The following is a 22933-nucleotide window of genomic DNA, read 5'->3' as shown; positions in this document are numbered from 1 at the left end:
TTTATGGTGAGGGATTTGGAAGCCAACTGCTGTCAGAATTATTGAAGGTGCCAACATGAGGCCAATATACGCAATATAGGCAAAACCTATTTATAGTAAAATCCCAAACACCATCCAAATTCTTTTGCAGTATAATACTAAACTGTTGCTGATTAAATCTTACCGAAGTCTGTAGACCATAAGCTGGATTTGAATTTTTTTTAAATAAATTTTCACTGTAGCAGTATGTTTAATGGAATCTGATCTATATTACTTCTGCCAAGAAGGAATTCAAAATTACCAATTGGAGTTAATGTGGTACAAAGAACTAGAAACCTCTCATTCTCAGGAAATGGACAGGGCAGGGGGAGTCCTTAATGAAAACACTGTGTCAGTAATTTTTGTGGCTTAAGCTCACCATGTGTAGTTCCATGGGTTCAGAATAGATTCTCAGAGACAGGGTGTTATAGTAGAAAGAGCAAAAGATTAAGCATCAGGAACCAGATTTACCCCTAGTCCCATAACCCTGGGTAATTTACCTGCCTTCTTTGTGTTCCCATTTCCTCACCTATAGGAATGGAGGGATTGCGCAGGGTGCAGTGGCTCGTGCCTGTAACCCCAGCACTACTGGGAGACCAAGGTGGGAAGTTCAAGGCTGCAGTGAGTTATGAGAGTGCCCCTGCACTCCAGCCTGGGTGACAGGGCAACACCTTGTTTAAAAACATGAAAATAGGCCAGGCACGGTGGCTCATGCCTGTAATCCCAGCACTTTGGGAGGCCAAGGTGGGTGAATCACCTGAGGTCAGGAGTTCAAGACCAGCTTGGCCAACAGAGAGAAACCCTGTCTCTACTAAAAATACAAAAATTAGCCGGATGGGGTGGCATGTGCCTATAATCCCAGCTACTCAGGATGCTGAGGAACGAGAATCACTTGAACCCAGAAGGTGGAGGTTTCAGTGAGCAGGGATCATGCCACTGCACTCCACCCTGGGAGACAAGAGTGAAATTCTGTCTCAAAAATAAATAAATAAATAATACAAATTAAAAAATAAAAATAATAAAAATTGAGGAATTGGGCTAGATAAGTGGTTTTTGAGACGGAACTTTGAGACAGTTCTTATTACTTAAGGGCCAGTGGAGATCTCTTTTCCTCCCCAGTTTTCAACTACATAAATGTTATTTGTTCTGCTCCAACATATGATTTTAGTGGAAAAATAGAGTTCTACTTCTTTAAAAAAATTTTTTTAAAAAAAAACCACTGGACTAGCTAATTCCTACTCCTAAACCTTTGTGATTCAGTATAAGGTCTGCCCATCAAATTGTTGAGACTCCTGGATGATACTCATGTTTTTAGGAAGGGTTCCTACACCCAAAGCCCAGGTCAGCCAGTTTCTGCGTGTAGGCAAATTCCTGCGTTACTGGTGTACTAGTGTACAATCTAGAAGTGGCACTGGGGCAGCAGGGAGAGAATTCTTATCAGTGAGTGTTTAGCCTCGTTGTACACAGCAGAACAATTAAGAGAGACAAAGTTCTCCAACACCTTGATCGTCTCTGGTAGACAGCTTTGGAAGACACACATACCGTCTACTTCTTCGGACTTCTAGGCTGTGGAATACGGACTCAGTGTCTGTGGTGTGAAATGGGGTCTGAGAATTTTATACCATCAAACTGACAGGGTAATTTTGAGATGGGGCAACAGGAATTGTAATACTGGGGCAACATTTGCTTGTTATCAGTTTGACCTCTTCTTGACCCCAGTGATTCTTCCTTGATCCCCATGTAAGGTGTCCCGTTCCCCCATCCAAACTGACTCACCACCAGGAATTGTCCTCTGTTCTGAAGAGGCTCAGCCAGTTTCGTTTGCCTTCTGTTCAGCTTCCCTCCATCTCTTATCCCCAGTCCTCTGTAAATCCTTATGCCTTCATAAAGTATTGCCTGATTCATGGAAGTGAAATGATCCGACTTAGTTTACAAAACCAGGAAATTATTCCTCTGGACCAGAGAGAGAGAGAGAACAAGAAACAACAAAAAACCCAAACGGAATCTATAAAGGGAAGACAGATATATTCTACATTGTTCCCATTAAAATGGAAACCCCGTGGGGAGAGGAAATGCATCTGTGGAATGTAGAGTGGATTTCCTTCACATATGGGCACTCAGTGAACATTATTAATGAATGATAATGATTTGTCAAGTGACTGAAATTGTTTCAGGGCAGGAACAGGGAATGAAATACGGAGACATTCCTCTATCTCATGGGGAAATTGCTAGGCAGGTCATGCAGATGTATCTTCTTTGGGGAGCTGTGAATTCCTTGTGTGTCCAGCTATCAGTATGTAGTTATATTTTACGTTCTCAGTAATACATATCATCATTATATATATCATCATTTTATATGTATATATATAATACCCCTCTACATAGATATATGTACACATGTATATATTTATATGTATAAAATTAAAGTGTGGAACTTCTAGTTTCCTGTCGAAGAAGCTTGCAAATTGCAATTCCATCCTAACAAGTAAAAAGCTGAACAAACTGAAAAAGCAAGTCTCCTTGGATCCATAAGGGAAGCGAGGTCTCAGAGCAAACCACCGTCTCCAGAACTGGAGACACCGGCAGGAGAATGCAGCTTCCCAAGGTGCGGGAGGAGAAACCCTGGGCAGCAGCCTCTGCCAGGCGGTGCTGAGGCAGGGAAACCCGAGCTGTCATGCCAGAGTGCCGCCAGAGTGCCGGAGGGCAGGGCAACCCGAGCTGTCACGCCAGAGTGCCGCCAGAGTGCCGGAGGGCAGGGCAACCTGAGCTGTCACGCCAGAGTGCCGGAGGCTCAGAGCGGGCAAGTCTGAAAGTTCAAGATCCACAGGAACCAAGTTGTCGTCCCCTCTCCCTCACCTTCTGGAGCTTCCCCGAGTTCTCACAGTGAATAATGGAGAAAAATCCCCTCGTGCCTCCTGCAGTGGGAAGAAGAAAAAGGACCATTTTGAAAGAGGCCGCAGCACTCTGCTCTTCCTAACAGGGTCGCCTCCCCTAACCCCACTGCAGCTTGATCAGCGCCTAACTGACCTGGGGGAAGGGAAACCGCCACGCCAGCCCACTCGAGCCATCTCCTGGCTCACTGCAGGTGGGGGTGGGAGGGAGGACTGAGACGCATTTGTGAATGTTCGGCTGAGGGGCGCAGGCTCACCAAAGCTCTGAGGCCTGATCGTAGACTAGAATAGACCTTCCCACTGCACACTCACGGCCTCTTTACAGCAGTTGCCTTTACCCAGTCAGAGCCGCTATCAAGAAAAAGATATAAGACATACTAAAAGGCAAATAGGGCCTGGTGCGGTGGCTCACGCCTGTAATCCCAGGACTTTGGGAGGTCAAAGCGGGCGGATCACCTGAGGTCAGGAGTTCAAGACCAGCCTGGCCAATATGGCAAAACCCCATCTCTACTAAAAATAAAAAAATAAAAAAAAGGAAAAGAAAGAAAAGAAAAATTAGCTGGGCGTGGTGGCAAGCACCTGTAATCCCAGCTACTCAGGCGGCTGAGGCAAGAGAACCGCTTGAACCAGGAGGCAGAGGTTGCGGTGAGCCAAGATCACGCCACTGCACTGCAGCCTGGGTGACAGAGTGGTACTCCGTCTCAAAAATAATAATAATACAATGAAATAAGAAGCAAATAACACATGTTGAAGGGACAGAGCAAGCTTCACAACCAGACTCAGAGACAGCAGGGATGCTGGAATTACCAGGCGGGAAATTGAAACCAGCTCTGATTAATGTGAGGGGCTGTAATGGATAAAATAGGCAGCACGCAGGAACAGGTGGGCAATGAAAGCAGGGAGATGGGAATTCTAAGAAAAAACCAAATGAAGTGGCAGAGAGCAAAGCACAGTGATGGAAATGAAGAATGCCGCTGATGGGCTTTGATGGATTTGTGGACTGGACCCAGCTGAGGAGAGGATCTCTGAGCATAAGGTTATCTCAATAGAAACCTCCACATCTGAAAAGCGAAGAGAAAACCCACCCACACACACATGCACACACACACACGTGCGCACACACACAGAACAGAATATCCAAGAACTGTGGGACATCTATAAAAGGTGTAGCATGGGTAATGGGAATACCAGGAGGAGAAGAAAGAAGAAATATTTGAAATGGTAATGACAGATTTCTCCAAATTAATGTCAGACACTAAACCACAGATCCAGGAATCCCAGAGAATCAGGACAAATGCCAGAAAAACTACACCTGGGCATATCATTTTCAAACTGCAGAAAATCAAAGATAAAGAAAAAGTCCTGGAAGGGGCCAGAGTGAAAAAAGCACATTACCTGTAGAGGAGCAAAGAGAAGAAATGCACCTGACATCCTCAGAAACCAGGTGAGCAAGGAGAGAGTGGAGTGAGAGGTAGGGTGGAGAGAGAACCCACCAGCCTAGAACTCTAAACCCTGCACAATTATCCTTTAAAAGTAAAGGAGAATAAAGACTTTTTCAGACAAACAAAACTTCAGGGAATTTGTTGCCAGTAGACCTGCCTTGCAAGAAATGTTACAAGAAATTCTTCAGAGAGAAAGAAAATGCTATAGGTCAGAAACTTAAATCTACATAAAGAAAGAGGGCAGAGAAGGAATAAGTGAAAGCAAAATAATAACTTATTTTTCTTATTCTTAATCTAACAGATAACTGTTCAAAGTAATAGCAACAATGTATTCAATTACGTACCCTTACATATATACTTATATATAAGGGAAATGAGTGACAACAATATTACAAGGGATGGGGTGGGGGGAGGAATTAGGATTATGTTGTTATTATAAGAAAGTTATACTGCCTGTGAAACCCCCTCTCTACTAAAAATACAAAAATTAGCCCGGCGTGGTGGCGAGCGCCTGTAATCCCAGCTACTCGCGAGGCTGAGGCAAGAGAATCACTTGAACCCAGGAGGTGGAGGTTGCAGTGAGCCGAGATCGCGCCATTGCCCTCCAGCCTGGGCGACAGAGTGAGACTCCATCTCAAAAAAAAAAAAAAAAAAAGACAGATTGTCATAGTGGGTCAAAAAATAAGACCCAGCTATACATTGTCTACAAGAAACCCACTTCAGATATAAATTGTGCTTCTGTGAGGTCACTTTAGGCTGACCAGCAAAAGGCACAGTCCTGAGACATGGAGAATAACCCAGAATAATTATCTTTAATAATATAAGCATAATTATAATCTCACAAGTATTTTCATAGGATTGAGATATAAAGAATACATTGAAGTTTTCACAGAACAAAAAGGAAAAGCTGGTGCACCTTTATCTCTGTACATGCGAATTGATATAATCAATGCTTGTTTTGCTTCTCTTTTTTCTCCTTTTCATTTTCCTTTCCAGGTTGAGGAAAGGTAGTGGTTGTTTGTGAAACGGTCATTTACTTTTATCCACTTAATGTCTGATGTTTTCTAACTCTCTCTCTCTCTCTCCCTCTCCCTCCCATTCCCTCTCCTTTTCACCAGGCTTCTCCTCTTCCTTCTTCCCTCTTCAACCCCATGTTCTCATATGCTAAATAAGAAACCACTTGGTTCTTTATAGCTGTTGAGCATAGCTCATCCTCGAAGTTTGTTTAATGCTCATTTTATGCTGTCTATTGACTATTGCCAAAGAGCAGAGCCACTTTTGTTGAAGGCTGTGCCACTCACCCAGAGTCCCCTGTGCAAATGAAGGGAGGCTCACACAGAGCCAAGGGAGGGCAGGGCACACCACGTGCCCGCTGCAGAGCCAGCATCCCCTGGAGAGCTGCACTCCTGCCCTCAGACCCACTGAGCTCCTTCTGCAAGGAAGCTTTTCAGACAAGAAGGATGCTTTTATGAGGTTCGGATTCTTTCCAAGAGAACCAATTTTGCTGTTGTTGCATGTAAGAAGTTGAATTCTCTTTCCCTTCTGGTCTAAACCCCGCCCAGCTTTGTCTGGTGTGGTGTCCTGTCCGGAGAAGACCTGTTGTCCTAGTTTGTGTTCCTCCAGAAGCCCACCCTGAAACAGTGACTCAAAGGCCAGTAGGTTACTTGTGACATGAGGAGCTACTGATCAGAGAGTGGGAAAGTGAGACAAGGAAGGGAAGACAGCCAATCAGGAGTGGGTTATCACACCGGTTATGGCTGTGGCCATTGGAGCCAAACCTGCTGGGGAAGTCAGTCGGGGTACAACATGTGTCCTTATACAACGGCTCCTGCCTGTCCCTGGTTGAGGGCTGTCACAGGGAGCACTCATCCCTGGCATCTCCTTCCTACCAGGGTGGGCAAGAGGGCTCCGCAAAAAAGTGCAGGAGCTGGTGGTCAGAAGGTGGGTCTTGTGCCTGAAGGGTGCAGGTAGGAAATGTGGGTGGGCATGGCTGTGTGCTCTGCCTGAAACGCCTGCCTGCTGAGCTGACGCTGATTTCACGCCGTGTGGTTCCCTGTAGGCTTTCCTGGGTCTGACGGTGAGTAGAATGTCTAGCATTTTGTCTGGTTTTGCAAGTGAAAAAAGTGAAGCAGGGGAAGGGCAGTGAAGTTAAGGACTAAGTGAGCAAAGCAGAACAGAACCCAAGTGTCTCGATCACTTTGGCCCATTTTCGAACATTCACTGAATAGTCAATGAATGAATCTTTGATGACGTGATCATCGAGACCAAGCGGCAGTAATTCTCCGCGGTCTCTCTTGATCTGTTTCCCTTTGGTGGTCCTCCCAGGTGGTGTGGTCATGATGGGAGGAGCAGTGATGGTGTGGACCAAGCTGCCTAGTGCCGCCATATAATGCAGCTCCATCTACCCTCGTCTGCTGCTCCTCCAGGTGAGCAGTTGCTGCAGGACAGTGGTAGGTTAAATAGGCCATTATTGTCCATAGGCCTTTCTCTGTGTGGCATGTTTATCACTAATAATCGGTCATTGCTATGACTGCCTGATTGCATGGTCCTTCAGCCACTATTTTAGAATCTTGTATATGTCTTATACTTTATACATATACTCATGGATCAAAAGCATGCTATTGCATGGCAGTAGGTGTAAAACACTTTCTTTTTTCTGGTGGGGTTTTTTTTTTTTTTTTTTTTGAGACAGAGTTTTCGCTCTTGTTGCCCAGGCTGGAGTGCAATGGCACGATCTCGGCTCACTACAACCTCTGCCTCCCAGGTTCAAGCAATTATCCTGCCTCAGCCTCTAGAGTAGCTGGGATTACAGGTGTGCGCCACCACACCCGGCTAATTTTGTATTTTTAGTAGAGACGGGGTTTCTCTATGTTGGTCAGGCTGGTCTCAAACTCCTGACCTCAGGTGATCCGCCTGCCTCAGCCTCCCAAAGTGCTGGGATTACAGGAGTGAGCCACTACGCCCAACCGGTGTAAAACAGTACTTTCTTAGTTATCAGAGCTTAAGCAACACAGCTCCTCAGTTTCATAAACAGAGACAGTGCTTTTCAAAAAGAGACTTGAAATATCCAAATCATACGTGTTGTTTATTTGACTTTAAAATGATTACCTTGGGACAGGGACACAGCAGTTATCAAAGAGTGACTTTTTAACAGATGCTGGGGTTTTCATGGATTTCTCACCAGCAAGGTTACTGCAAGATTGTCCCTATCCCATTTGAAGTCACTACTAATAGCTTAGTCTGTCTTCCTCAGGTAAGAATCAGCTGAGCCTAAGGTAGTGAGTGTATCAACTCCAGATCTTCCCATCTCCTTGTTCCTCAAATATTGATTGAACACCTACTATATACCCAGCACTTTCCTGGGTGCAGGGAGTACCAGAATGAAGACAGTGCTGTGCTCTAGTCCCTGGAGACCCCACCACCCCAAGCCTGTTATTTCTATGAAGTGTTAAGTTCCTTAACTACAAATTCCCACCGAGGGAATTAGGAGGCTTCACCACCAAGGATGGGGAGGGATGGCTGAAACTGTGAGGAACAAGAGAAGTGGCAGTCACGTGTATGTGGGGGAGTCAGGAAAGGCTTTAGGGGGCAGTGAAGAAAAAAGTAGGATTTACATGCAGATAGGCAAAGATAGAGCATTTTAGGTGAGAGGATGACAATTCATGCAAGCTAGTGTTGATCAAGGGAACTTTTAAAATAACTTTATGAGGTATAATTTATGTACAACAAACTGCACTCAAGTGCACAATATGGTGAGTTGTGACAGATGCATACCCCCATGAAATCAGCACCACAGTCACAACACAGAACATTGCTTGGCTCCCAAGAGTCTCCTACTGTACATTTGCAACTGGATGCAGGGTATGTTTTAGCGCAAATAATGTGCCCCTTTCAACACAAGCACATTTTGATTTGGCTTTTTTTGTTACCAAGTAAGATGCATCAGGCACCCTAATATTTAGGTCTGAGTCCATATGCTAGTAGACCGAGGTCCAGGGGGCCCGCCCCATTCCCAGAGAGGCCGTGGTCTGTCACTGGAGGCACCATGACTGCAGGGGCTCAGTCCTGACGCACATATAGGTGGGGGATGGGGAGGGCGGTGGAGAGGAAGGCAGGGCCAGGTTATCGAGGATCCCGGACAGCGTGCAGCAGAATTTAGATTTTAACCTATTGGCAAGAAGGAGCCCACTGGAGATTGTGACCAGGAAGTGATAGAATCAGATTTGTACATTAGAAAAAATCACTCTTGGGACCTGGGTCAAAATGGCCAAAATGAGAAATGATGAGGACTGACTTAGGGCGGTGGCGGTGGAGGGAGGGATGGAGAGGAGATAATGCAGTCAGAATCCGGAAGGCAGAATCAACAGAGCTGGGACAATCCTTTGGGCACAGGATGTAGAGTAAGAGTGAGAAGAGTTATTCATAACTTCAGGCTGACCGTGTGGTCAGCCAGGCAGTGCCTTTTATGGAGGCTGTAAATCTGGGCAGGTAGAGTGATTTAGGAGGAAATATGTTTAATTTTGGGCTCCTATGTCTGTGGGATACACTAGTAGAGATGTCTGATAGTTGGGTCTGTGGGTCCAGAGGTCTGGGCTGAATATTTGAGGGTCTTTAGCATTTCAGTGACACTTCACCTAAGAAAACTGACTCAGAGCCTTCCAGAGTGCAAGGCACAGTGCCAGCAATGCAAAGGTAAACGCCGGCACCGTCTGGGAGGCATTCTCTGACCCCTAGACCAGGTCAGGGCCTCCTGATTTGGGTTACATTAGTATCTGGTGTTACATTTTTTGTCTGTCTTCTCCACAATACTGGAAGCTTTGTTAGGCTGGAACCAAGGTCTGTTCTTTGCTCTATCCTCAGCACCTATCACAGGACAGGGTGCCTCGTAGAAGCTCAGCACATACGTTCAACCTTGTCAGCTGAATGCCACCCCAACTACGCACGACTAGGGGGTCCTTCTAGGGAGAGCAGTGATGTAGGGAGGATGTAACATTGCAGGGCCAGAAGTGCCAATACTGGAGCCCCAGGCCGCTGAGGGGCACAGAAGTAGCAATGGAAGGCTGCACAGTGTTCATTCAAGCCAGGACTTAAAGGGTGAGGAAGAGTTCTCCAGTCAAACAGGGAGGGAAGAACATTCTATGTCCATGGGTACAACATACATAAGTGCACAAAAGAGTGAAATGAGGCCGGGCGTGGTGGCTCACACCTGTAATCCCAACACTTTTGGAGGCCAAGGCAGGCGGATCACCTGAGATCAAGAGTTTGAGACCAGCCTGACCAACATGGAGAAACCTCGTCTCTACTACAAATACAAAATTAGCTGGGCGTGGTGCCGCATGCCTGTAGTTCCAGCTACTCGGGAAGCTGAGGCAGGAGAATCACTTGAACCTGGGAGGCGGAGGTTTTGGTAAGCTGAGATCGCACCATTACACTCCAGCCTGGGCAATGAGGGAAACTCCGTCTCAAAAAAAAGAAAAAAAAAAAAAAAAAGAGTGAAATGGTTGTGTGTAACCAGAATAAGAGGCTGCGATTCAGGAGGATGAGAACTGGCAGGAGATGTAGCTTGGGGTGTAATTGGGACCACTGTAATGGGGTTAGGACTTTGTTCTTTATGAAACAGGAAGTGAGTGGAGACTTTGAAACAAGGTAGATAGTCTTACGATCCTGACATTTTTAGTATGAAATCTCTGGGGATAGAATACAGAGATGATGAAACCTGCCCCCTGAAAAATGCAGTTTTGGCCAGTACCCCAGTGATTCTCCTGTGGGTCATCCAGAGAGCTTACCTGGAGGAACAGCCATGTGGATGAAGGCTGGGGTGAGAGTAGGCTGGTGGAGGCTGGGATGAGGGGAGGCTGGTGGCAGTGGTGTGGGTGGAGGCTAGGGTGAGAGGAGGCTGGTGGAGGCTGGGGTCAGGGGAGGCTGGTGGCAGCGATGTGGGTGGAGGCTGGGTGAGAGGAGGCTGGTGGCAGTGGTGTGGATGGAGGCTGGGGTGAGGGGAGGCTGGTGGCAGCGGTATAGATGGAGGCTGGGTGAGGGGAGGCTGGTGGCAGCAGTATAGATGGAGGCTGGGGTGAGGGGAGGCTGGTGGGGGGTGGATGGAGGCTGGGGGGGAGGCTGGTGGCAGCAGTATGATGGAGGCTGGGGTGAGGGGAGGCTGGTGGCAGCGGTGTGGATGGAGGCTGGGGTGAGGGGAGGCTGGTGGCAGCGGTGTGGATGGAGGCTGGGGTGGGAGAGGCTGGTGGCAGGGTGTGGATGGAGGCTGGGGTGGGAGAGGCTGGTGGCAGCGGTGTGGATGGAGGCTGGGGTGGGAGAGCTGGTGGCAGCGGTGTGGATGGAGGCTGGGGTGGGAGAGGCTGGTGGCAGCGGTGTGGATGGAGGCTGGGGTGGGAGAGGCTGGTGGCAGCGGTGTGGATGGAGGCTGGGTGGGGGAGGCTGGTGGCAGCGGTGTGGATGAGGCTGGGGTGGGAGAGGCTGGTGGCAGCGGTGTGGATGGAGGCTGGGGGGGGGGGGGGGGGGGGGGGGGGGGGGGGGGGGCAGCGGTGTGGAGGAGGCTGGGGTGGGGGAGGCTGGTGGCAGCGGTGTGGATGAAGGCTGTGGTGGAGGAGGCTGGTGGCAGCGGTGTGGAAGGAGGCTGGGGTGGGGGAGGCTGGTGGCAGTAGAGGCACCTCGGGAGGCAGGGACAAGGATAGCAACTGAGTGCTGGTAAAGGCCACCCTGCTAAGTAGCCAGAAAGTTTGCAGAACCTTCTTTTGAGGGATCTGAAATTCAAGTTCTCAAATGCCCCAGATCATCAGTGTTCAAAACCTCAGGAAGCTTTGCAGTCCTGCCTCGTGCCTGCTTGAACAACTGGATGTGGGCAGGAGGCTGTGGGACCGGGCCATGCCAGCAGAATCCCGCCTTACTCTGGAGACTTGCTCTTGTCACAGCCCCTGGTGTCCTGAGGGTCATTTCGGTGTCAAGTGAGTATTACTGTGGCTATTGGAAAGGATTTGGTATGACTTTATTTGAAAAGTTAGGAGCTTTTTAAAAAAAAAAATTATCTTTGATAAATTTAGTAGAATATTTTGAAAGTACTTTTTAGACAGTAATGAATGAACAAATTGCTCCTGAACTAGAAGGAGGGATCTAAACACATCATCTAAGTACAACAGTATGTCTGAAAAATATCTCCGCGTGTCTTTTATTTGCCCTTTAAAGTCTGTGCAAACAAATGTGAACAGCCTCAGGACTCTAAGAATAATATTTTTCTATGGATGCGTGTGGACAGATAAACAAAACCCCAAGGGAGAAAAAACTTCTATTTAAATAAAAATAAAGATCCCCTACAGCTCCATCCTCCTTTGCTCACTGGGTTTGCTGTATTTCATTTTGAGATAAAAGTAGTTTGGATGATTAAGAGTTGAACAAAAAGAAAGTATTTATGTCTGTCTAAATCTGTCTCTATCAATGTAATCTATCTTATTTCTCTAATCTTATCTACTGTCTTATCTATCGACCTATCTGTCCATCTGGTTTTGAATATCCCATATTCCAGCCATAAGTAGTAGATCTTTTGCATCCCTGGGGTTAATGGCCTTTGAGCAGACACTGACCCTGTGCCGCTCAGGGTCCCGTGGGGAAACACCCTCTTCCTCATCCGTCAGTGATAATCCTGTGCTCACAGCTCTACGCCCCCTCGGAATCTCCTGTCTGAAGCCCCTGTAGGACCCTGGGATCCTCCAAATCAGCCCTCTCCAGCTCCAAGCACACTGGGATCCTTGCTGCAGGAGGTTGCTGTTGGCTTCTGCCCATGCTGTGGGTGGGGATCTGCAGCTGACAGGCGTGGGAGCTTAGGAAGGCACCTGGTGGCTTCTCGGTAGGAAAATAGCGTGGAGTGTGTGCGATCGTGTTTGAGGATCGTGTTTGAGGAAGCATCATGAGAGGGTGACTGTCTCTGTGGTAGTGTCCTTAGGGAACCGTCTTTGCCTGGATCCTGGGGTCAGGTTTGGCATGAACTCTGAACTTTCTCCCTCCGCAGGATCCTCAGTAGAAAGGTCCTGTCCTGAGGAAATGCTCAGAGGCACTTCTCTTGCTGATGAAGCCTGCCTGTGTGTGTGTTTTTGTCCTCATGGAGATGCACATGACAAATTGTGTGCAATGCCTCGGCACAGCCCAACAGGTTTTTCTGTTTACACTTAACGAGCCTTGGACAGCAGGAGGAAACTTAAATATTTCCATTTCTTCTCACAAACCCTTTATCTAATAAAACAAAATTACTGCAGATGAAGAAGGGAGTGATTCAAATCGTCTTTTAAATCAAGGACCTGATTTGGTTTGGCCTCCCTGGGAGACTTTTTAGCTTGTGCTATGCTGATAATGTCTCTACAGGCTAAACCGACCAGAGCAAAAGGCAGGGTGGCAGTGCCCGTGGTGGGGTGGACAGCGTGGGGGCGGGCACTGTCAGTCACTGAGGGCTGGGTTGGCCCCTCACTCCTCCATATTTCTGTACCAGTAAAATAGGTTGAAACTGACATCGAGGGCAGCTTCAAGAAGGTGGGGAGAGACCACGAGGGCAGCAGTGCAGAGGCTGTCACCCTCTGGAGCTACTGCTCGGGGACTGAGAAGGAATTCAGTCTCGAATACATGTTAACCTCAGTTCCCGCTCCTTATCTGGACTGGCTGGCTCCCTTCTGTGCCAAGAATCTGAAGCCCAGCTCTGTAAAGCAGCAATTCCCAACTATTTTCCCCCTAAAATACACGAGACGCACTCCCATGGGGCATATCTAGATTGCAGGCTGCGGCACAGATAAATCAGGCTGTGGGTTGGGCGCAGTTCCCAGTAAAACTCCACTTCTTTCCCTCCCACTCAAGAAAGCAGACCTCCATACGAGTAAGTGGGAGATGGTGCTCTGTCGCCCCAGCCCTTGGCGTGGGACTCGGCCTGTCAAAGCTGCCAAATAAATATTTACTAAGTGAAAGATAGCCCTGAATCCACACTAATTTGTATTTTTTAAAAGTCATTCATAAACGTTAGCATTTTAACTATTAGTTAGCAATTAATCCCAATAAACCGGCGGGATTTTATGATTGTGGAACTGTTGCAATGCGTTGGTCAGCAGGAATATTTGTTAGCATTTTTATGGGCTCTTAAAGTTGTCTTAGCTGTGTCACTGATAAAGCCAGCCACAGGCTTTATCAGTCCTGCCGTTGGCTGTCAGCACTGCCTGGATGAACTCCTCATCCTTCCCAGGAAGAAACTTCTAGCAATGCTTAAGCAGGTCAGGGAAGACAGAATCTTGATACTGCCTGCTTATCATAGGCCCTCGGGAGGCCTGCCCTGTGCGGACAAATGCTTCATTTCATGATCGTATGCAAACCAAGAGCAAGAGTCTCCTAGCAGCACTGAGCGTGGGGCACTGGCCACCTCACTGCTCTGGAGTTGGGGCCAAAGGACGCAGCCCCTCCTCGGGGAAGGGCAGTGGGATTAGGTGAAGATTCAAGAGCTCCTCTTTGCCTTGTCATCTAGTTGTCCTATTCTGGGGGAATTTTAAATAAGGATTTAAAAAAAAAAAAAGAAGGACTTAGGTATTATTTTAAAGAGCAGCCTTAAATAGGCAGGCATGTTTTAGTAAAAATAATTTTTTAACCCTGCGGTGCGGAGACTGCCAGTCAAATACAGTGATGGTCATTATCACTCACCTGCCCCTGCCCCCAGCCTGGAGGAAACAGAGTGCAGAGTTAGAACGGTTCTGGAGCATTCATGGCTGCTGGGAGATGCCCAAGAGGGCTTTGAGGGCAGGGCAGGGTGAGCAGGGAGCTCACCGTAGGGGTGCAGAGACCATCCCAAGCAGCGTCTGCAGATGCTGACTTCAGGTGACCAGGCATGGAGTTGGCAGGTGAAACAGATAAATATGCCCCAAAAATTATGGGAAAAGAGTGAACTGGGATCGCTTAGAAATTGGAAGCAATACGGCTGGGCGCAGTGGCTCACGCCTGTAATCCCAGCACTTTGGGAGGCCGAGGCAGGCGGATCACTAGGTCAGGACATTGAGACCATCCTGGCTAACACGGTGAAACCCCGTCTCTACTAAAAATACAAAAAAAATTAGCCAGGCGTGGTGACGGGCGCCTGTAGTCCCAGCTACCCCGAGAGGCTGAGGCAGGAGAATGGCGTGAACCCGGGAGGCGGAGCTTGCAGTGAGCCGAGATCACGCCACTGCACTCCAGCCTGGGCGACAGAGCAAGACTCCGTCTCAAAAAAAAAAAAAAGAAAAGAAAAGAAATTGGAAGCAATACAACAAAGGCTAAACATATTTGAGTGAGGAGTTCAGTGTGGATAGCTCTTGGGTATCACAAGCATAAACAGAGGAGCTAACAAAACCTGCAGGGAAGCAAGGCTCCATTGCCCCCTGCAGTTACCCCACCTAGTGTGGCCAGGAGAAGCTGATACTTCTTTTCTCCATGGATTCAGGGGCATTTCCCACCTGTTTTAGGTATGCCAGTTTGACACGGTGAACTTTAGACTGACAACATTTCATAATTGCGATATAATTTCCTTCCATTTTGAGACCTTGAACACAATTTTCTTTAATGGGAAAGCACACATTTTATACTTAATTCTAATGATGTTCATCTTGTTTTTTGAATTATTTAGCTACCTCTAATAGAGGGTCTGAAGGATGATTACATTCCACAGTACTAACATTTTCAATGGCCCTAAAAGACCTGAGATGCATTGCTGCTACTATTTTATCAAATTATTGTTTCTAAAATGCTGTTTTACTCTTCTAGTAGGAAGAGTGACTTTTAAAAAAATAGATATTGGCTGGGCGTGGTGGCTCACACCTGTATTCCCAGCACTTTGGGAGGCCGAGGTGGGTGAATCACCTGAGGACAGGAGTTTGAGACCAGTCTGGTCAACATGGTGAAACCCCATATCTACTAAAAATACAAAAATTAGCCGGGCATGATGACAGGCACCTGTAATTCCAGCTACTTGGGAGGCTGAGGCAGGAGAATCACTTGAACCCGAACGCAGAGGTTGCAGTAAGCCGAGATTGCGCCACTGCACTCCAGCCTGGGTGACAGAGCAAGACGCCGTCTCTAAAATAAAACAATCGATAGTTTGTCCAACATGGTATGTTGAAAGGGCAGAGAAGCTGAAGAATGATGATGAAGACTAAAATAACGATGATAAGCAAAGAACTAAACAGGCATTTGTGCAGTGATTCAGGAGGGGTGTCCATGAGAGGCGGCTTCAGAGCAGCTCTCCCTGTAACGCAGACTTATCTCAAGGTTCCCTCCTCATTTAAGGAGTCAGACCACTGTGGGCTTTGCTTTAGAGATATTCCACTGTGTGTTTTGTTGCTCGTGACTATCCCTTCACCTTTTTAGAGGAGCTCATCTTCATCTAAAGTCGGGTGAAGGTTTTTCACTCCTGGAGAAAGCTGTTACAACATTTTTGGGACAAGCAGCAGGTGTGCCTCAGCCAGCCTGTCATTATCTGGGGAGGGGGCTCCAGATAACCCACTTCTACTTGCTTTCTTTAGGGAAACGACATGGTCTCCTCCTGTAACACTCCCCAAAAGAAGTATGAAGGCCGACATAAAATACAAATATGATATTTGCATTAAGTATTAAATATAATACCTTCAATGTAGTATTTGTGCTTATCTCTATCCAGTTCTCAGTTGTTTAGGGATCTTCTGAGGGCAAATCAAAAATGTCAATAAAGCAAAATATATCAATAAGGCATCATACTGATGAAAACAAAACCAGAGGTTTTAAAAAATAATCTGGGCCAGGCACGGTGGCTCACGCCTATAATCCCAGCACTTTGGGAGGCTGAGGTGGGCAGATCACCTGAGGTCAGGAGTTCGAGACCAGCCACGGTCAACATGGTGAAACCCCGTCTCTACTAAAACACAAAAATTAGCCGGGCCTGATGGCGCGCACCTGTAACCCCAGCTATTCGAGATGCTGAGGTGGGAGAATCGCTTGAAGGGAGTGGGAGGTTGCAGTGAGCCGAGATCGCACCATTGCACTCCAGCCTCAGTGACAGGGTGAGAGTCCATTTCAAAAAAAAAAAAAAAAAAAAATGTAGTTATCAATTTTTTGTTTTTGACCAAAAGTATTTCAGGAACTTTGAAGAAAGGACCTGAAAATTATGACTCAGGCTGGTATTTACTTTGCTGACTTTTAACTCTCAGAGCTGAACAGTCATCCTTGATCATTCCAGAGTGAGTTTAGGAATTTGCAGTCATTTCCTTTTTACTGGGTATTTGCATACATCACTAACCAGCTGGGATTGGAATGAGCAGTCTCTCGATGCTGAAATAGAATGATGAGAACTCAGGGCCAGCCTGAAATGTTCATCCTCATCGATTAATCCTTAATGAACACTCATGCATAGATGACATCAAAGAAGGTCCTTTGCAATGTACAGGGAAGACAAACCGGCTTCCATAGTGTACATTCTTAAAGGAAGGTTCCAATAGACCGATACACATAGTTAACATTTTAGGTTCCAACAGACCGATACACAGTTAACATTTTGTATTTTTATCCATGTTTTGCCCCAAGATTAAACATTAAGAGTAACGTGGACATTTGCTCAGTGTCCAGGGAAGGGTCAGTGTGTATCGCTGGGAAGAAGGCTGTCTGGCAGGGTTGGGAACGTGACCTCTTGCCCTCCAAAGCCTGGGATGCCCAAGTGAATACCTCCAATCTTGCAGTGTATGGACACAGAGCGAACTCTCCCCTCTGAATACAGACCAGAGGTTAGAGGTTAATGAATGGGTGCTCTCTCCACACTCAGGATCCCGTTCAATAGCGGTTTTATAAATAAGGGCTTAAATGGGGTCAGAAAAGGACCTGCATATTGCTTCCAAATGCTCTACATCTTTTTGAAGCAATAGTGTTCAAAGATGACATCCTTCCACCTGGGAAGAGAGAGATGAAGCTCTTGTGATTGGAGAACTGGACGGCTACTCCTGGCTCAGTGTGTCTAAAAACAGGACCAAATGGAAAACAAAGTAGGGGGGGAGGTCCTTGCTGCCCCCTATTCTTCTCTAGTAATCCCTTAAAAAATAATTGCGGACCCAAACCTCTGGCCTCCAGCACATTTTCCACTTGATTAGAGGCCTTTGTGAGGTGGGGAAAGGGACCTGCAGACTTGTATATTGTGCTGGGGCCTGAAATGTCCAGCTGGGAATTTTTCCCATCAAAAGGGGATTTTAGTAAAACCATTATCAGGGGCTTAGAGGAGAAAAGCTGTTGGGCTGCAAGTGAGGGGTAGATGAGCATTAGCGGGCTTGTTTTTGGCGCCAGTGGAGGAGCGGGAAGGTGTTTGCAGCCACTTGCACACAAGTCCCTGAGTTTCTCTGCAAGTTCCTGGCAGGTGCAGAGGTAGGAATGAATACAGGAGTGGGAACTAACAGGCTTGAAAATGGCACAGGGAGGCCTTATCTCTGAAGCATCCAGTGGAAGGCAGCCCAAATCAGGAAGGACTGCAAGGTGTTGTTGATACCTGCTTCAGTGTGTAGACGGCCGTGGGACCGGCCTCCTTGCTGTTATGTGTGGCCACGTCGCCTGGAATCCCCCACCTGCAGCACTCGACCCCTCTCAACAGTCTCCATAGACGGCGATAGGAAAGTCGGAAACTGGGAAGTGGCCATGCTGGAGTCCTTTAACAGGCGAATGGACACCTTTAGGGTGGGGGTGGGTGTGCTGGTAGGGGCTAAAAGAGTACAGAGGAAGGTTAGGAAAGCAGCAGCAGTGGCTGTCAGCCTGCAAATCAGTGTCCACGCTGTGTGGATTTGCAGACTGAGCCACGGGAGCCTCCTGGGGAGAGGGTTTGGGGAAGGTCCCCTAAAACAGAAACGTGCGTCTTCTTGGGATTACTGGAGCCCTCAGCTATACCTTCCTCTGCAAAACGGAGCACAGAAAATGGAGTCACGTGCGTTGGATGGAGACTGTTGAAGCCAGTAGAGTAACTGCTGCCTGAAGGGCCCATGTGAGGAATGTCGGAGCCGGCCTGCCCCGGAAATGCTTTTTCCTATTTGTCCTCTATACACTGTTGCTGTAGCTCGTCTTCCCGGCAAAAACGGGGTGTGGATGAAAACAACGTGGGTCCTGACTGCTGTGAGCACAGAACTAGAGTGACAGCCACGTGTCTCCCGTAGGACATTTTCAGGCTTACAGTGCTGTGACCGCAGAGGTCTCAGTCACACGAACATCCTCCCGCCAGCCTGGTGGCCACATTCGCAAGAGATTTGTCTAGAGTCAAATTCAAACAACCACAGGAAGAGGGCCTACCTTCTTGAAAATGAAGCCCAGGACCAGGCGTGGTGGCTCACGTGTGTGATCCTAGCACTTTGGGAGGCCGAGGTGGGCAGGAGTTCAAGACCAGCCTGGCCAACATGGCGAAACCCCGTCTCTACTAAAAATACAAAAATTAGCTGGGCATGGTGGCGGATGCCTATAGTCCCAGCTACTCGGGAGGCTGAGGCAGGAGCATTGCTTGAACCCGGGGAGCAGAAGTTGCGGTGAGTTGAGATTGTGCCACTGCACTCCAGCCTGAGCAACAGAGTGACTCTGTCTCAAAAAAAGAAAGAAAGAAAAGAGAGAAAGGAAAGAAGGAGGGACAGAGGGAAGGGATGAAAGAAAAGGAAGGAGGGAGGGAAGGAAGGAAAGGAAGGAAGGGAAGGGAGGGAGGGAAGGAAGGAAGGAAAGGAAGGAAGGGAAGAGAGGGAGGGAAGGAAGGAAGGAAAGGAAGGAAGGGAAGGGAGGGAGGGAAGGAAGGAAGGAAGGAAGGAAGAAAGGAAGGAAGGAGGGAAGGAAGGGAAGGAAGGAAGAAAGGAAGGAAGGAGGGAAGGAAGCAAGAAAGGAAGGAAGGAGGGAAGGAAGGGAAGGAAGGAAAGGAAAGGAAGGAAGGAAAGGAAGGAAGGAAATGAAGTCCCAGAAAGCCGTTCTTGGAGGCTATGAATCAAGGAGCAGCCCCCCCCAGTTCTTCCGAGGAGCAGCTTTAGGAACTGCTGGTCCTCAGCGTTCACACATTCCTCTCACTCCGTTCTCATTCTGGCTCCTCAGCCAGCCCCGTTTTCTTCTTCTTGGCTTTGTGCGGGGTGATACGTTTGCTTTTCTTTCCTTTACAACCTGTATTCTCTGTTTGGGGTGTCTTCCCTGAATCTGTATTCTTTCAGTGTAGTCACTAAGAATGGCATATTTCAGCTATTACTTTCCAAAAGTTGCCCAGGGAGATGTTCTGCTTTCATAAGACCTTCATGGATGGTGCAGGAATATAATTTGCCTCATGCATAGTCCCCAGGTCCCTGAAACTTTTCCTTTTTTATTCATTCTCTAACCAAAAATGACGTCTATATTACAGAGCTTATCAACTGTGGCTCCTCTGGCCAGTACAGCTTGGTAGAAGCATCCGCAGGGGATAACTGCCTCCACCTTTTTTCCCACTTCTACACCTGCCCTTCCCACTCACACTTTCATTCCCTGAGGCCAGGCTGTTGAGTACCAGGAGGGCAAGACCCGAAGGCCTCTCTGCCCTCAGCCTCTCTCTTCTTGTGCCATTCTATGGAATCTGGCCACATTGGCTCAGAAGTTATTTTTGTAAGTTCTGCTACCTTGTCCTAATGTCAGTTTGCTGTAGGAGGAATTTAGGTCACAACAAGCAACTTTACTTCTTCATCAGGGCTCTTATTATTTTCATCTTCATAGACTCTCTTATATTTTATGAAGATTTCTTCATCTGGGCAATAAAGATACTCCTTTTAATAAAAATTTAAAAAATAAAAAAAAGATACTCCTAAAATTTTAAAATTGCTTTTCCTCAAACTCTCTCTAGAATTTTTCATTGCAGACAATACACTTTTGAATTTTCTTTTGTAATAAAAAAACTAGCTTTTTTCTTGCTGTTTAAATTGGTACCTCCATGTATGATTAAAATTTTCCCCATTTTTTTCCTCCCAAACTCCCCAGATATGGCAATCTAAGAAGGATTTGTATGAAGTGCCTTTTAAGAAGAATTAGAAGTTTAAAGAGAAAAAAAAAAAAGCATTAGACGTTGATGTTTGATTCTCTTATCTCCAAAAGCAGAGAGCTGCAAACTAACACCTGGCTCTGGGGAGTAACCTCACTGATATTTTAAAATTCAATTTCATCTTTTCCAGGAAGTGAAATTCCTCATTTGTCAACTCTTACGCCTGGAGGAAATTCTTTGCGGGTGCGGGTGAAAGGGAAAGGACCAGAGGGGATTTGTTAGATGGGAGGAGGTTGTGGTTCCCCACAGGAAATAGCTTCCAACTCACAGACAATGCTGCCACCTACTGACAAGGCATGGGACTTGCAGACTTTGTGGGTTTCTACACTTTCTATCTTCCACAGTGGAGAATATTTAGTTTTGCATTAACCATACTTTATTGTGCTACCTTATATTGGACCCCAAAATCATTTTCATAAACTTGGGGTAAAGAAAAACACAAGGTTGGACTCCTAGCTTTAATACCTCCAGGACAGGTTTGGATGTGATGCACAGCTGCTTCACAATGGGGAAGGTAAATCGTGTGTAAGAGGGTTTTTTGTTGTTTTTTAAAGGGCTGGGGAGGCTGAAGGAACAGTCCAGGAGGAGACAGTAAGTTTCCAGCGGAGGCCGAGGCGGGCGGATCACGAGGTCAGGAGATCGAGACCATCCTGGCTAACACAGTGAAACCCCGTCTCTACTAAAAATACAAAAAATTAGCCGGGTGTGTTGGCGGGCGCCTGTAGTCCCAGCTACTCGGGAGGCTGAGGCAGGAGAATGGCGTGAACCCGGGAGGCGGAGCTTGCAGTGAGCCGAGATCGCGCCACTGCACTCCAGCCTGGGGGACAGAGCAAGACTCCGTCTCAAAAAAAAAAAAACAAAAAAAAAAAAAAAAAAAAACAGTTTTCCAGCCCTACCTTTCAATAATGTGTAGTGCTTGACTTTCACCTCTTAACCCACATATGCACATTTTTATTTCTAAAGAAAGCAGTTATAGGCACCTGTAATCTCAGCACTTTGGGAGGCCGAGATGGGAGGATCACTTGAGCCCAGGAGTTGGAGACCAGCCTAGGCAGCATAGTGAGACCCTGTCTCTACAAAAAATAATAATAATAGTAATAATGGGCATGGTGGCACATGCCTGTGGTCCCAGCTACTCGGGAGGCTGAGGTGGGAGGATTGCTTGAGCTCAGGAAGTCGAGGCTCCAGTGAGCTATGATCACAGCGCTGCACTTCAGCCTGGGTGACAGAGCGAGACCCCAACTCTAAAAATAAATAAAGCAGTGATGAAGCTGTTTGCTGCTAAATCCTGTGTCATACGTTAATGAGTTTCTGCAGTTCCTCTTGTGATTCCATTGAAAATTAGACCCTTCTGTGTAGGGAAGAGAGAGGCCAGCTGCCTTCCTGTGGGTCATGCTGTTCTGGTTGTTGACATCTGACCCTGAGCACAATGGCAGGGCATCTGTCTCAAGTGCACAGACATCAGCTAGGACTGGAAGAGCCAATCCTCTATCTACTCCAGGCTCTGGAAACTTGAAGACCTTTTCTGCTTCCTGCAACCGTCAGCTGTCAGCTGGATGAAGTTCAGGGGGCCACAGAACTTAACCATCCTGCTTTTACAGATTCCTGAAAACTGGCTAAATTCTGTGCATTTGAAATAAATTAGGAAAGGTAAAAATTGTCACTTTCATCTTGTCATTTTCATGTTGTTTGCTTAAGACACACCTAGTGGCCGTCTTTTTGTTGTTGTTCACAGCAGTGGATTTTTGGGCAATGAAGTTAAGGTTTAAATTATTGAAAGCAGAAATGGTTGTCTTCCATCTAAGAACATTAAGCATTTATTCAAGGGGCATTTGAGGGGCTTAACTGTTACAGTTTCTCCCTTACTTTAGTCATGTGTCCAATTTTAGCCTCAGTGATTTTTCTAAAGATTCTGAGAAATAGTAGGACTAATTTTTTTGGCTCCTCCCTGTTTAGTGACCACTTCTCAAAAAGCCTTGCCTTGGGCTAGAAAAAGGTAGCAGTGTGGCTGGGCGCGGTGGCTCACGCCTGTAATCCCAACACTTTGGGAGGCCGAGGCGGGCGGATCACGAGGTCAGGAGATCAAGACCACAGTGAAACCCCGTCTCTACTAAAAATACAAAAAATTAGCCAGGCGTGGTGGCGGGCGCCTGTGGTCCCCGCTTCTCGGGAGGCTGAGGCAGGAGAATGGCGTGAACCCGGGAGGCAGAGCTTGCAGTGAGCCGAGATCGCACCACCGCACTCCAGCCTGGGCAACAGAGCGAGACTCCATCTCAAAAAAAAAGAAAAAAGAAAAAGGTAGCAGATGTGGACATAAATAATGCTAGTTTGAGGTCAAGATTTCCTAAGGAGAAATATTATAAGCCTTGGTAGTAAATATTTCCTCATATCCTTTTTAGGTGAGAAAAACAATGTTTTCCAAGCCATATTAAGTAATTCTACATTAATATTTATGAAAAATTAATCTGGTCTCAAAGAACTGTTTTCCCACAGTCCAGTTCCAGTGTCTCAGATCCATGGTGTAAGGAGTAATTGTTGACACACCA

General features: G+C 47.0%; 2 protein-coding genes across 4 annotated transcripts in view; one reads left to right on the top strand and one right to left on the bottom strand.

The window, feature by feature from the left end:
• Positions 1 to 2775: 2775 nt before the first annotated feature.
• The window catches only part of FBXL14 (F-box and leucine rich repeat protein 14), a 29371-nt gene continuing 9213 nt past the window's right edge, over positions 2776 to 22933 (bottom strand). For all 3 annotated transcript variants that reach the window (XM_030804538.1, XM_004092156.3, XM_030804540.1), the window contains exon 2: positions 2776 to 2933. In XM_030804538.1, coding sequence (XP_030660398.1) covers positions 2897 to 2933 — 37 coding nt within the window. In that variant the 3' untranslated portion in view covers positions 2776 to 2896. The remainder of the gene's footprint in view (positions 2934 to 22933) is intronic.
• Positions 11130 to 22933, top strand: part of WNT5B (Wnt family member 5B) — a 75945-nt gene continuing 64141 nt past the window's right edge. Inside the window, exon 1 of the mRNA XM_003273684.4 lies at positions 11130 to 11313. The gene's annotated coding sequence lies outside the window, so the exon portion shown is untranslated. The remainder of the gene's footprint in view (positions 11314 to 22933) is intronic.

The sequence above is a fragment of the Nomascus leucogenys genome, chromosome 23 (genome assembly GCF_006542625.1).
Source record: "Nomascus leucogenys isolate Asia chromosome 23, Asia_NLE_v1, whole genome shotgun sequence".
NCBI classification, from domain to species: Eukaryota; Metazoa; Chordata; class Mammalia; order Primates; family Hylobatidae; genus Nomascus; species Nomascus leucogenys.
This window is presented reverse-complemented; position numbering and strand designations above follow the sequence as displayed.